At 47.3% G+C, this 14,943-nt stretch overlaps 5 protein-coding genes across 5 annotated transcripts; 1 reads left to right on the top strand and 4 right to left on the bottom strand.

The window, feature by feature from the left end:
* Positions 1–196: 196 nt before the first annotated feature.
* Positions 197–1,956, bottom strand: N7471_006372 (aminotransferase-like domain-containing protein; the record flags this gene model as incomplete). Its single annotated transcript, XM_057279091.1, has 3 exons — positions 197–466; positions 523–1,697; positions 1,794–1,956. 3 exons carry the CDS (start codon positions 1,954–1,956, stop codon positions 197–199), a joined length of 1,608 nt encoding a protein of 535 aa, XP_057138701.1.
* A 1,080-nt stretch (positions 1,957–3,036) lies between these two features.
* N7471_006371 (alpha-keto acid decarboxylase family protein) lies at positions 3,037–4,779 on the bottom strand (the record flags this gene model as incomplete). The annotated part of the gene is made up of 1 exon (XM_057279090.1): positions 3,037–4,779. One exon carries the CDS (start codon positions 4,777–4,779, stop codon positions 3,037–3,039), a length of 1,743 nt encoding a protein of 580 aa, XP_057138700.1.
* Positions 4,780–5,521: 742 nt separating this feature from the next.
* On the bottom strand, positions 5,522–6,466 carry N7471_006370 (amidohydrolase family protein; the record flags this gene model as incomplete). The annotated part of the gene is made up of 2 exons (XM_057279089.1): positions 5,522–6,355; positions 6,410–6,466. The coding sequence occupies 2 exons, from the start codon at positions 6,464–6,466 to the stop codon at positions 5,522–5,524; spliced, it is 891 nt and encodes a 296-aa protein (XP_057138699.1).
* A 1,145-nt stretch (positions 6,467–7,611) lies between these two features.
* On the bottom strand, positions 7,612–9,318 carry N7471_006369 (MDR family MFS transporter; the record flags this gene model as incomplete). Its single annotated transcript, XM_057279088.1, has 2 exons — positions 7,612–8,946; positions 9,001–9,318. 2 exons carry the CDS (start codon positions 9,316–9,318, stop codon positions 7,612–7,614), a joined length of 1,653 nt encoding a protein of 550 aa, XP_057138698.1.
* A 1,771-nt stretch (positions 9,319–11,089) lies between these two features.
* N7471_006368 (putative sterol glucosyltransferase) lies at positions 11,090–14,237 on the top strand (the record flags this gene model as incomplete). Its single annotated transcript, XM_057279087.1, has 11 exons — positions 11,090–11,267; positions 11,333–11,548; positions 11,614–11,765; positions 11,825–12,180; positions 12,245–12,405; positions 12,463–12,723; positions 12,792–12,906; positions 12,986–13,330; positions 13,398–13,563; positions 13,638–13,779; positions 13,867–14,237. 11 exons carry the CDS (start codon positions 11,090–11,092, stop codon positions 14,235–14,237), a joined length of 2,463 nt encoding a protein of 820 aa, XP_057138697.1.
* Positions 14,238–14,943: the final 706 nt, after the last annotated feature.

The raw sequence follows: 14,943 nt of genomic DNA, 5'->3' as shown, positions 1-14,943 counted from the left end.
GTGGATACAATATGCCAGTACAACTCGATTTTGGATAAATAAAAAACTTGAGTAAAGATAAGGCTTTGGTGAGGAATTGCGGAAACATGTATATATCTACTTAGGTATGTAAATTCCTCTATCCGCCATCTCTTAACACTACCACTTGCGCATTGATACGCCTGCCCCGTAGTCCACAAATCCGGCGCAAAGCTGCTCATTCGACTGTATCGGACAGATGGAAACATGTTTTCAGAGCTTCCCCGAAGCGCATCACAGCCTCCTCAATTTGTTCCAATGAAGCCGCTGCGAAGGTTGCCCTATAAAAGACTTCATTGCAAGAGGAGTCTTCTGTCGCACGGAACCAGCTTCCACAGGCCACGAGAGCTCCATTTGAGATGCCTTTAAGCCAGATCTCCTCCTCGATCTGTAGAGCAGACTTGATCTTGGCGTCGGGGTGTTTTCGCCAATCTACCGCGAGCCATTGCTATAAGAAAATATTAGTGTCTTGGGTGGATCAGCAAAGAGATATGGTGAGCTCACAAACATGCCAGCCTGAGCAGGCTCCCAACTAGTAATGGTTCTTGGTAGATAGCGCTCACAAGCCTGTATCATGAAGTCCCGTCGATCTGTATATTCCTTGCGAATGTGTGTGAGCCATTCCAAATAGCCAGTGTGTCCCCAGTGCTCGTCTAGTAGTTTAAACAGCGCCAGCTGACTCAGACCACCAGGGCCTTGAGTTGAAACGTCGGCGTGGTTCTTGTATTGCTCGATCACCTGTTGGGGCGCAGTGAGCCATCCTAACCGGACCCCGGGGCTGACTACCTTGCTAAAGGAGTCCATGCGAACCACTCGCCCATCGGTATCCATTGAAAGATACGACGGTACGATTGACTTGAGCAGGTTTGATGGTTTCTGGGGACCGCATGTCGTCGGATCTCCTCTTTCTTGCGGTGAGAAAGAATCCATTTGCAGAAAGTAATACGGATCGTCTTCCAGAATGATGAGATCATGTTCTTGGGCTATGCGGTAAATCTCTCGGCGACGTTCCAGGCTCTGAGTCGAACCCGTCGGGTTTTGGCCGGTGGGGATTAAGTATAGTAAGAAAGGTTTCCGGCTGTTTGCATGCGCCGTCGGATCCCATTTCTCGAGTGTCTCCCGGAGGCTGTCCGGTCGCATGCCTTCCTTGTCCATTTTCACGCCTGTGAACTTGACCCCCATCGGTTTTGCTGTTTCCATCGCGGTCGCGAAGGTATACTCGTCCGACAAAACGTAGTCTCCAGGCTGAGTAAACATTCGCAAAGCCATATCCAAGGCCGATGTGTTCCCGACCGTCATAGTACACTGCCAATCTGCGTAGAGGGGATCGTGTACTATCTCCGTGTGCTCAGTGATCCAACGCAGAAATTGGGCTGAACCGCTTCCCTGGCTGTAATTCAAGGCCACAGACAAGTCGTAAATACTACGGCCTTGATTGATATCACATTTGGAAGCGTGCAGGGGGGCATTTGCACCATTCAAGTCACCGTTCTCGGGCTGCGATTTCTCGGACTTCGGTTTCTCGGGCAAAGATATGGTCAAAGATAGGCTCTCGAACGGAAAGTAATCACTAAGAGGGAGGCCGCCACCCAAGGAGATCATGTTGGGGTTTTTCAGGTGTTTGAAGGCGTTCTTAAGGGTCGATCCCGTCCGACTCGCAGACTCCGAGCTCAAATAATCTGGATGGAACTCTCAGCAACTGCCATAGCGATAGGCGAATTTGATCCTTGGTGAACCATCAACAGCACTAGGGGGGATAGGAGGGGGTCACTTACGGTTCCATTGTCGAGCAAAGGGCTTGTTCTGGTGCGTTCTCGTTTTGAATTGTTCGCTACTGCAAGGTGCTGCTACAGCCCATTGAGAGGGATCAACCGCTTGGCGCTCGGGTTGAAGATTCGGGGGTTGGTCAACTTTGGTAGATGTTTGTTGGCTGGACATTTTGAAAGCTAGCTCCCAGAAGACCAAAAGCGGGTGGAGTGTTCAGAAAGAAGCTGATTAGATGTCTGAAATATGACTTGCAAGGTTTTCAATGGCTAGCTTATATTATGAAATCCCAGTCCTACCTAAGCCATCTGTCTCACAGAAAATAAACCGAAGTATCAGGCTACCAGTGGACATGTATGGACATCGGCATCAGGTGGGGCTGATCAAACCAACCGGACTGGAGTGGAGTCGATAAACATGGATGACCCACAAGGCTCCGAGGCTGATCTACTCGGCACGTTGTTCATCCCGGTTAGAGGAGGCTGGAGATGGCGTGCAAAACACGTATTTTATTCTTTCGGTCTCAGGACTAGTTTGGCGCGTCAGTAAAAGGGTCGGGGTTTCTGTTGTGGAGGCTGCTTTGACCGGGCTCAGAGAAGTTAGGCCTAGTTGGTGCAAAGTCGGAAGACAACCTACATAGTTTTAGCGACCTAGATTGTCCTCTTTTGATGATAATGGCCACTCAAGGGCTTTCAGGCTGATTCCTTTGCTCCAACCTCTATAATCCAAGCCTCGGTGAGTATCACGGGATGTAGATCGAGAGAAAGCCAGATAAACGGAGTATGGGCCTCTTGATACTGGCAACTACGAATCCATTGAGCCCCTACTATCAAAAGGAGGGTAAAGTAGACATGCACGGCTCTTATATATAGGTGAATTAACTACCTCGTTAACACCTCTTTCTCTTCTTTGCTTTCTCGGAGTACTGCAGCGTCAACGACCAATGCATTGGATATATATATATATTCTTTTTTTGTTTTAGTTGAATAATGATCATGCTTTGAGTGTAACGTATAATCAGTAGATTCGTTTTCTTTTCATTCTACTTCTACGTCTTATGACGGAGTCATTGCCTATCCGTTGGAGTGGAACGTGTCAAATGCCAAAATGTATGAACGATATTTACATCAATAGTATACTAATAACGGTCCCCTCCCGCATTCAATTCAGGATCAAATTCTTTGTAAGGTATGCCTAGGCGAATAATGTCGCAAGCCCGTTTTGTGACGAGGATGTGCAGAGCAAAGAAGCAGACTACAGCTGTCCACTGTTTCTTTTCTTCAGGTACTCAACGAACTTGCTCAGGGATTTCGGTGCATCATCCATGCTCAACGAAATTTCGACAATATTCAGCCCCTTGCCCTCCTGAATATCGGGTCGCTGTAGGATAGTCTGCAACTCACCCCAGTTCTGAGCAGATTCTGTTCGCACAGGGTATGAGGCATCACCATTGAGAGCCCCAAAATAGCTTGGTGCTTGGAGATTCCTCCACTGTTGAACATCATTGTAGCTTTCTGAGAAGCCATGGATGATTCGTTCGATTGTATAGCCGTTGTTGTTCAACACAAATATTGTCACATCAAGCTTGTTCCTGATTATGTCGCTGATTGCCTGAGCGGTCATCTGAAGACTTCCGTCGCCTTCAAATAAGATAGTTCGGCCCGGGGGCCGTGTGCCACCCTTAACCATTTCTCTTTGCGCCAGAGTAGCTCCTTGGCAGGCACCAAGCATATATCCAATAGATAACCAAATTGAAGAGTTGATCAATGTTGTTCCCTCCGGAAGAGCGAAGCTTTGACCGCCATAGGATGCAGTGCCAGTCTCGGTCATCACTATGTCTCCTGGTTGGAGGAACGCAGACATGCGAAGCCAAAGCGAATACTGGTCTATTGAGGCAGTATCGACAGCCTCAGGGAAGTTCTTCAAAATCTCACGCGGCAGGAAAGGGTCTTCGGGATACGGCTCTGGAGTAGGAATCTTCACGCCGCTCAGGAAATGCAATAATTTCGACAGTATGGTATTGATGAACACAAGGCGCACATTAACAGGCACCGTACCTGTGGTGCCTAGTGATACGGAGTATTTTTCGAATGTCACCGTGGCTGCGGGCTGTGGCTGAGCAGTGAAGCCAAATGTGTTGATTTCAGATCCAAGCACTCCAAAGCGGAGAACCAGATCACACCCTTCAACCCATGACTGATAGATCGCTCCACCTGCTGATCCAAGATAAACTCCATGGAAGTTTGGTACATTTTCGTCAACGATGCTCTTGCCGAATGGCGTGGTGAGGGTTGGGAAGCCCGTAAGCTTGACCAGCGCGTTGATATCATCTCTGACGCCAAACCGGGCGGTAAAACCATCGACAAGGATCAAAGGCCGCTTGCAGCTTTGGATGCGCGCAACAAGAGAGTTGACGATTTTGTCTTCGAACGCCTCGTCGTAATCAGGAGTTGAAAGGTCGATTGGCAATTGCGGCACCGGCACCTTAGCCCGGACCATGTCGGTAGGTATTTCGATGTATACCGGGCGGCTTTGTTGGAGACATTCCTTCAGCGTGGCGTCGATCAACTGAGGAGCGGTCGAGACATCCACAAGATTGGCTTGCGCACACGTGACACTTTTATACATATCCGCAAAGACCCTGAAATTGCCATCGCCCAGACTATGATGCAAACAGGCGCCTGATTCCTGGGCAGCTCGTGGCGGCGTGCCAACGATATGCACCACCGGGGCCTTTTCGGAATAGGCTGCGCCAATAGCGTTGATGGCCGAAAGCTCTCCAACACCAAAGGAAGTGATCAAGGCACCGATGCCTTTGATTCGGGCGTACCCATCTGCAGCGTAGCCAGCGCACAACTCGTTGGCATTACCAACCCAGTGGAGGCCTGCAGGCTTGAGGTAATCCAGGACAGTAAGGTTGTAGTCGCCAGGAACACCATGAATAGAGCCAACGCCCAATTGAGCAAGTCTTTGAAACAAATACTCCCCTAAATCCATTGGGGCGGTGTGAAAGTATTTCGTGTCAGCCTAGACCGCGATGCGAAGGGTGCTTGATTGCATTTACTCAAAGAAGATATGCGCACAATTGCACGAATATCAAAACTGTATCGTAATGTATAGCGAGATGAAGTTTGATGATATTGTTGAAAGAGGCACAGATTAATGTATTATAAGGGAGGAAACTAGTATATAGCAAGCCAACTAGATTCCAGATGGACGATTCTCTGAAGCGTATCCACAACACTCCGATCAACGCCGATCGGTCCGCTTTCGGGGCGCCTGATATGCCGAGGATAGCCCGCCAAAGTCTTCGACAAGATTGCCCTCAACTCATTTTAATTAGGTGCCAAAAAAGCTAACACATTCGTTCGTGGCTATTGGCTGGGTGTCGGCCCTGACTTCCCACCAGGAATAGCCTCCCACAAGGCTTTTAGGGTTGTAAAAATAATTTCCAAGAAAAGCCCTAATGAGTCCCAAGTGGCAGACAACTTCAGCAAGCATACATCTTTACCAGTGTCTAGATCATCGTGTTTAAGGATGAAGCAGTATTCTTTATCTTGGGGGAAATTGGCGAAAGGATCTCCGTTTAGATTACCTTCTGGAAAGAGGAACGGAGGAGGAGTAAGATTTATGTACATAAAGAAGACGTTGGATGGTCTGGCAAACATCAAGCAAGAGAGTTAAGCCAGTGTATTATGTGGGCAGATATGTTTATTTCAAGGTAGTCGCGCCATATTGATCAAAGATTTGACCGTGGTCCTTGTAGATCTGTCTCCGGCAGTTTTAAAACTCGCAGAGCATTCCCACCCATAAAGCCCTTCACCACACTATCTCGAAACCCACCCTTGGTCCCAACCAGGTGGGTGTTGACTTTATCAACGCAGTCCTTCCATCCCAACTGCGGAAAGTTTGTTCCAAACATCACTTTGTCCTTGCCTGTGGTGTTGGCAAACGTGATAAACTCCGGAGCATAATACTTTGGAGACCATGCGCTTGTGTCTATATAGACATTTTTGTGCTTCCAGGCAACAGCCGTGGTCTCCGCGGCCCAAGGATATCCGATATGGCCCATGATGATCTTCAAGTCTGGGAATTTCAGTGCGATAGTATCGATGTACGGGATCGGACGCCCAACCTCACTTGGACACGCAGGTGCGGTGTGACCGACTTGGGTCAAAAACGGAACATCAAGCTCGATGCACTTGACAAAAAGAGGCCAATAGTGTGGGTCAGTCGGCGGTAGGTTCCATAGCCAAGGCACCACCCTTAAACCGACAAAGCCTTCAGTTCGAACGTAGTGTTCCAGCTCTTTGACAGCCTTCACGGGATTGTGAAGATCCACAGCAGCTAGACCAAAGATTCGCTTCGGGTAGGCGCGAGTGTACTGGGCAACCTCTTCATTGGAAAATATCATCTTCCCCGGGCGACTCCATGCGGATAAACAAATATGGGAAACTCCTGCTTCGTCCATCAACGCGATGACCTCCTCGGGTGATCGCTTTTTGTCGGCGACCTCCGGGTCGGAGTGGCTGTAAGCGAACAGACGAGCAACTTCAGGGATGGCGGCTCCCAGCTATATCCTGTGTCAGTGACGGAACTATATAACGCCAAGGTATATTATACTTACTCCAGGGAGATTCGCCCACACGTCAACAATGGGGTATTGGGCGGTTTTTGGTGCCATTATCGTGGTTGTGCCTTGTCGGCGTGTTGAATCTGAACACAAATTGGATTTGAATAGTTAGTTGTCGAACGGCAAGTCGACTTCTCAGCCTTATGTTGGGTTATAAAGTCGCTATTTAGATTACATAGCTAATGCTGACTCCCAAACGAGCCGAGGGGAAAGCAGTCCTAGCTCCGGTTATTTCGGTTATTTCGGGTAGCTGTCTTGGCTCTGAATCCTGGAGAATTGTCCAACGTTTGTGGAGCTTTACCCCGAGGTTATTCGATCTCCAACCGTTCCCCGGACCGAGTTGATGGTAAGGAAGAAATAAAAGTGGATAGAGGCCCAGGGACATACCCGTGATGCACGGGTTTAGAAGGAGGGACCCGGATGGTAGAATTCCAATTCCACCTCATGCTCACCTATCTCACCCCGGTCTTCAGACACACAGGAGTTGTGGAGAGAACTCCCGGCGACCATGCTTCCCGCTGACCGGCTTTGAAGACCTCCAATTGCCCCCGAAGAAAATGCATTCATCCCCTTCACCGTTTCGTAGGGCAGGTACAGTCCAAGGGTGATACGACCACATGGCTCTCGACTTAAATTGTACATGGAAGTCCGCGACCGCTCAAACATAAACGATGAGAATAGTTTTGAAATGAAACCTAAGGTTGTTAGAGCTAATATGCATGTCTTGAATGCAATGCAACATCAGGAAATCTATCTTATCGACTAAGGCGGCTGGCAGTTGTCGAAATGACAAACCGTCATAATTTAATAACGAGACACTCATAAAGGATATATGACAAAGAAGGGTTGAGCCACGGGATATTCCCCGTTTGAACGCCAGCTCTCAGACCTAGTGCTTAGCCCGCGCGGGCATGGCATGGTATTTTGGGTAGGTGGGTTATCTAGCCTCTGATTGGCTTACTTTCGGTTCCCTTTAATTCGCACTTAGGATCGATGCCGTTTTAACCGGATAAACATCATATTTTGTATTAAAATATCTCTAGCTATGCATCATTATTCCAAATCCTCTAAATAGAATTCAAGTTGCAAGACGTATTATTATCTGCGATGCCCTCCGGGCTCACATTCCGGGCTCACATTCCAGAATCCTTCGTCTTCGATGCGTGTTTTGCTTGGACTGACCGGTCCACTGAATCCTACTGACTTGACGACCTAGCCCCCTCATCAGCGATAGCAGCCTGATGTTTTGGCTTGACACTCCTCCAGGGGATCGCAAGTGAAAGGAGGAATGCAACAGCGGCAACACTGGTTGCGACGTAGAACGTCCTGGTGATCGCGTAATTGTATGAATCTAGCACGCCTGGAAGGTGCGCTGCAGAAACCACGGTCCTTGCTTCGGCGGAGCCTGCACTGAGAATGGTCTCTATCTCGTGGCCCTCAAATCCCCAATTTTCCAGTCGCGAGACAAGTTTGTTCTCAAAGATTGCCTCCGCGATGGCGAGGTTCACGGAAGCCCCGAAGAATTGGAAGCATTGCAGTAATGAGGTACCGACAGGAATATCTTCAGGCTTGAGGACAATTTGTGTCGCAACATAGGGCATTGAGAGGGTCATTCCCACACCGAGACCCTGGAGGACTTGGAATGGGATCCACTGCTGGTGGGGAGTGCTTTGGGAGAAGGTAGAGAAGAGTCCTGTTGCTATGCTCATCAACCCCGTTCCAAGGAGCATATAGGGATTTGGGTATCCAAGATACTTAAGCGAGGCGCCTGTCAGGGTTGCAGAGAGGACATCTGACAGTGCTAAGGGGAGGTACATGAGTCCAGATTTCGTTGGCGAGGCGATTTTGATGACCTGGAACCATTCTGGAAGGTAGTAGATCGAAATGTAAACGGCGCCCATGGCGAAGAACTCGCTGAAACAGGAGAAGAACATCGTGCGGTCGGTGATCAGACGTGGTGGAATCATGGCATCGTCACCCTTTCGTATTTGCCAGAGGGCAAAGACAACACCGAGACCTGCTCCTCCAATGAACAGACCAATGATGGTCGCGCTCTTCCAAGCGTGTTCGGTCCCTCCCCATTGGAGAGCCAAAAAGATCATGATGATTGCCGGAGCGAAAAGAGAAGCGCCCAGCAAGTCCAAGTTCTGCAGTCGGCGAAGAACCGACGGAGCTTTGGTTGAGTCGCGCGTAGGTGGTTTGAAGAAGAAGACCAGTGAGAGGATGGTGACAGCGCCGATAGGGAGATTGATCCAGAAACACCACCGCCAGTTCACATGCTCAGTGAATGCACCACCTAATACAGGTCCGATGATGGTAGCAATGCCAAAGGTTGATTGAAGGATTCCAATATAGAAGGGTCGCTTGACCATCGGGATGGAAACTGCGACAATACAGAAGGCTCCTGTAAAGCATCCTGCTGCCCCAATTCCAGCTATAGCACGCCCCACGATGAGCATGGGACTGTTCACAGCAAGGGCGCAGAGCAATGAACCAAACTCGAAGACGGCAAGACATCCGAGGAACATGGTCTAATACTGTTAGTGAGTTTCTCGTCTCCAACTGCAAGTGTTGGATAACCGTACCTTCATCGCAAAGCTTGCAAACAGTTTACCTGCAGTCGGCTGTAAAGCGCACATCGCAAACGAGTATGCACTTCCATACCAGCCAATATCACCGGTGCTATTGAATTCTGATGTGATCCGGGGAATAGCCGTGGCAATGATAGACGAGTCTAGTGACATGAGAAATATAGAAAGGCCAAGTCCAGTAATGACCAGGACTAAGGAAATTCCAGTCAGCTCATAGTCGCTCGCATCGTCTGCTCGAGAGTCGCTATCGCCAACCGACAGGCTGTTTGCCTCGGGGGGTTGTAGATCCTCGATGGAATGTTTCTCGGCCATTTGCTGTGGGAGGGAGTTGAGATGGTGAGGTGGCTCAATTAGCAGAGATGAACAAATGGAGACCATAACATTATATACTAAGTGTCCAGGTGGACTATCATTGATGCATCCATAGATACTCCACCCCCGTCCGGCGCGCCAACCCGCTTTGAGGTTAGCGCCAGTGAATCAACATGACTCATGATGGCCCAAGGCGCATCATTGGTCTGCAGCATCGACCCGCCACAATTATAGTTCCCACAAGCCTCCTTCATTGGCTACTTGTGTATCAAACACTATGTCCATCTGCATATTCCGAGATCTATCAATGATCACTCACAATTACTCACTCTATATATACTTCGAGTAATCTCATTTGGGCTGTTGTAAATGCTTAGATCATCAAGAGCCACAACATTGGAACGCCACTTCCGCGCTTACAGTAGGTTGCTACTGTCAAGTAACCCCTATCTCTCAAATCCCGTGAGTAGTGTTCGAGCGTAAATTCCAAAGCTCGTTTTTAACATTCTATCTGTAAACACTGGCAGTAATTCATTGCCGTCAAATGCACATTCACGAAGCATTACATACAATCTTTATGAGCTACCAAGGAATATCTGGGTCGCAATAATTTCTGTGCTTGATCACGCCTCTGTTGGGGTTGCGATGTCTTCATTTGATACTTTTTTTGCCTATTAAAAATCAAATATGTCTGTCAGCTTCAAGCGGTTTGGATTCCGGTTGTGTACTTGGCTGCTGCAAATGTTGTACTTTGGCTTCTGATAATAAAGACGTTTGCCATAATACAGACAGGCACATGGCTCAGATGTTCATCGTGGAGGAAGCTGATAATTCTTCCGATAACCATGTAAATAGATGCCGCGGTAAAGGATCAGTGCCAGAAAAACCATAGTTTCTGGATTGCGTAGAGGGCGGTTGGTGTTTGGTTGAAATGAGCGGCGGCACGGGCGATATAGCCTATGATTTGGACTGCAATGGATACATATATTAGTTAGTGAAGCGAACCTTGATGAAGATGGCATAGACTTACATAACCCTCCAACAATAAACGGATTGAAATATTTCGCATGACTTCTTATCCATTGGATTTATATCCATTGGTAGAGGAGGAAAGCAATCGATAAAAAGAAAAGCGCGGCAAAGGTTATCGCGCCCACCAGACTCTGCGTGTAGTTGTAAAGGACGTAGGTAGAGCTCGCCATTTTTGCAAACAAAATGGTACTAACAAGGCCAAATGTATGTTTCGTAACTATACTGGCATTCGAACATATCTAGATTATTTTTAGACACTAAAAGTTTCGGTATATTTTTAGGCAGCATAGATTCCAAGGTTCCAGGGTTTGATGAACTGTGGCGATGAAGAAAAAGCTCTCCAGTATCTACTCCGTACCGAAAACCCAATATTTAAAATCTAAAGTTATCTATGCTTATCTCGAACATCTAGTGGAAATCATGCTTAAAATAGTGCGATCAATATCCGAAACCGAATACGAACCCGAGATCGAGACCCCACCCTAGCCAGATGTGGTTCTCGGATTCGGGGTCGTATTCGACCCGAACCAATACTATATTCTGAAACGCCTATATAACCCCCCTAAAAAGAATATGACAGTGGATCCCTTTTTGAAGGTTTGCTAACAATCAAAAACCTTAATAGCGGTATTCTGGAGAAGAAAAGAAAAGAAGCTGCCTAAAGGACCTACGCCCCTGGTGCATCTTATAATGCGAACGTGTTTCCGCTGCTGAACTTCTCCGCCCAGGAATCAGCAAAATGTCCTCCAAACAAGAGTTGAGACAACTGGAAGAGGAGATTTTCGAAAACAACGAAATGACTGAAGATTTAATCGCTGACGAGGTGCCGCCTACATATAGCTCTCTCTTCTCCGAGGACCTACTACTTTCTCCACCAACCACCAGGGACGAAAGGCGGGAATCAGTCCTAATCGAAGGTATTCAATATGGAAAAGAGTCTATATTTGAAAGTGATTTTGCTAAAATAACCTAATTCACATAGATATCGGCCGTTTTAGCATAGATTTAAGTGCCGGAACTCGCACGTCTACGCTAATCCAAGAATTTTCATTACCTACACAACGACCACAGGTTATAGAAATTCGAGCAAACAATTCGAGCTCAAGTTCACTTACCAAAAGCACCGATGATGTCAACCCCGCAGATGGAACCCATGAAATCCCACTGGATATTCTTCTGATGCTTGTGGGAAGCAGAGGTAAGAACAGAACATTGTGAAGCGCACTCCCACTCTTGCACTGCTAATACAGGGTCACTACATAGAAGAGAGCAAATCCGTTATACTGGTTGGCCAGGAACTCCACAAACATGGCCACCGTGTTCGAGTCGCTGCACATTCAATCTTCCAATCACTCGTCCACAGGGCTGGATTAGAATTTTTCTCCATCAGCAGCGACCCAGAGCATCCTATCGCGGTGAGTCCCATGCATACGCTTATTAATTTTTGAATAAAAAACAAGCTCATACGTAATAGACAAACGATTCTGGCCTCATGCCTGATTCAAGCGGTCTTAACAGGGTACAGGTCCTGAAAAACAAAAAGGTCTTGCTAAACACACTCAAAGAATGTTGGAATGGCTGCACCCAGCCCAGCTCTCGCGAAATTAAACCCTTCATCGCGGACGCCATCATCGCAACGCCTCTTGCACACGCTCATATCCATTGTGCGGAGCGGTTGTCCATCCCGCTTCATATCATGTCCAACAGCCCCTGGACACCGACAAGACGATTCGAACATCCGTTAGCACAGATCGAGACGGAAAGTGAGATTGATTATCAGTTGCAGAATTATCTGTCCCATTTACTGGTTGGAGAGTCGGTGTGGCATGAGTAAGTATTGTCTTGACCCACGAATCATCCAGCCGTATATAGATGGTCATTGACAGGGTTCTAGAGTTTACCACGTTGTCAATCATTTCCGACAAGCAGTTCTAGGTCTACAACAGTTATCTGTATCTGACGGAGCCGGGATTTTGAGAGACCACAAAATTCCTCATACCTATCTGTGGTCCTCGGAATTGCTCCCAAAACCGGAGGACTGGGATGACACCATTGGTATCCGCAAGTTCGACCTCCAACTTGACTGAGATGGTTTCTAAAACGAACTATTAGATATTTCCGGCTACCCCACGATCGAAACTTCATCTCCTTACACCCCTTCAAAAGCGCTAGACGATTTTCTCGAGTCCGCAATCGAACCTGTCTTCGTTGCACTGGATATAACCCAATTGAACCACCCGGATTTGTTCATTCAATGCCTTGTGGAAGCTTCACAAAGCCACGGAGCTTATATTCTTATACCAAGTGGGTTCCGAGAATTAATTGATATTTCTGAAACGCCGAAGATTTTCCTGCTAGAGAATGACCCAAATGGTGAGTACATTACTAAATAAGATATATATCTATCACAATAATCAAACTAACTGAAGATCTCTACAAAGTTAAGGAATGGCTCATCCGCAGAATATCCATCTTGTTGACCAGTGGGGACATCCCAACGGTAAAGCAGGGTGTTAGGAACGGGAAACCAATGATCTCATTACCACTTCTTTGCGAGTAAGCCTTCCATTTTCGAATTGTCCTGACCTATCTACGCGTGACCCCAAAGTCCAGGAATTAGCGCTGATACTTCCAGCCAACCCTTTTGGGCAACAACCATCTACAACGCAGGTCTCGGCCCACCTCCACTCCGCGAGAAAACGTTGCGCAGCGAAACCTTTGTGGAAGCATTCCAGTATTGTCTACGACCAGATGTGAAGCAAGTTGCTTCCAGGCTAGGCCAGACGATCCAGGGGGAGAACGGCACTACAAACGCTGTCCAATCGTTCTATCGTCATTTGCAATGGGAGAAGGTTCGATGCAACGATACTAGCACGGGGCCTATGGTCTATCATATGCAATTAAAACCATCGATTAGCAGCAAAGTCGGGACTGATGGGGTGGTCATTTCGACAACAGGAGGCGGGTCCCTCATGGAACCGTAGGTCTTTTCTTTGTCTCAGCTAGTCCCGTTCGACCTCAACGATTGAACTAACCACTATGAGCAGTGATGAGTACCCAGTGCACACAAGATTGGATAAAACACCCGAGTCCACCGAAGAAAAACTCAACACCACCTTCTTCGTCGACGCAAAGGGCGTATCCAAAAGTTTGATTAAAGCAATCATCAAACCTACTGTCTCTCACATCGCAGATGCGCACAGGAAACGCGAGGTAATAAGCCCAACACGGCTTAACGCAAGTGGCATTTATCTAAATACACACCCAGAACTAACCAGATTGTCCAGGCTCACAATGATGTACCCGTACCGACGGTGCAGAAGGTCCAGCAATGCAAAACCCGAACGGAGACGGCTATGAAAGTAGCGAGGAATGTGGGCTTTGGGTCTGCGGTTGCTTGTGGGAAGATTGCCATACTTCCGTTTAAGAGTAAGTCAATCAACTTGCAGGCTTCTCTCAGTCTTTGTGGACTGCAATATTCGGTATCCAATATCTTGATACTGACGCGAGCGTTAGCTGTATGGTATATGAGCGAAACGGCGTCATACGGAGTGCGAGTCCTACAGGGGCTGGATCGTCGTGAAGACAAAAGTCACGACCAAGACGTAGAACAAGCGTCCAGTGTCAACAACTCTCAGGTTTTCGATGAAGGTAAAGTGTTGGACTTAGGAGGCGTGAAGGATATCAATTCTGACGATTTATATGTTGTCACAGTTATCGATACGGCTTCTTTGGACAGAGACGATGCTTATACGCGTGCAATCACAGCTTCGGGTATTGTGCCTGCTGAGGAGAGTCAGAGTACAACTCAGCCTCGCGGTGGTGATGGGTTATCTCTCGGGTCTCGCCGGTCTGATTCTTCCGTACCTGGTGGCAAGAGGGAGTAGAGAGGATATCGTGAATTATGGATGTGAATTTGCCTGTGTTTAGGGTCAAAATGGCCTATACTTTTGCGGAAAAAATACGGTTATCTGAGCTGAGACTTTTGAGTCAACAAGAATAATTGTATAACTTTCTACCTTGTGATCTGAGCAAGTTTTGATAGATTTCTGCCATTGCCTTGGGAATATTTCCCTTTTCTGTTCCTTTTTCTTTTTTTGAGGCTGCTTGGTGGCTTGAGTCACCCATTAAGACAGCACCTATACCACATAGATCCTCTCTAGGGATCGTTACACAGTGATGATCTGTATGGAGAAATGATATGTATTGATTTCAGAACTCAATTTTCAACTAGAGAAGAGTTCATCGTTGCACTAAAGACGAGATATAAAACACTCTATGATTTAAGAGGCGCCACAGTTGCATATCATACTCTGCAAATCATGCTTTTAGAACTAGGGACGGTGCCAGAACTACAAATCTTCATTGTCGTCAAAGATAATGAGCTTAATGCTATTAAATACCCAGCTGAAACCATTACTATTGTCGATTTCCATCGATATAGTACAGCCATCTTGGACTACATCAAGTCCATAAATGCTGATTCACCAAGGTTGATTTCTTCAGCTGTTAACAATACAGAAAGCAACAAGAACGCCCAGTCAAGACGGCAACAAGGCAATTAAAACCCTTCCTCTACCCCTTCTTCAACTT

This window comes from Penicillium samsonianum (assembly GCF_028829775.1).
Source record: "Penicillium samsonianum strain IBT 33392 chromosome Unknown utg000003l_segment0_segment0, whole genome shotgun sequence".
Lineage (NCBI taxonomy): Eukaryota > Fungi > Ascomycota > Eurotiomycetes > Eurotiales > Aspergillaceae > Penicillium > Penicillium samsonianum.
The sequence above is the reverse complement of the archived record's forward strand: the minus strand, read 5'-3'. Positions and strand labels throughout refer to the sequence as shown.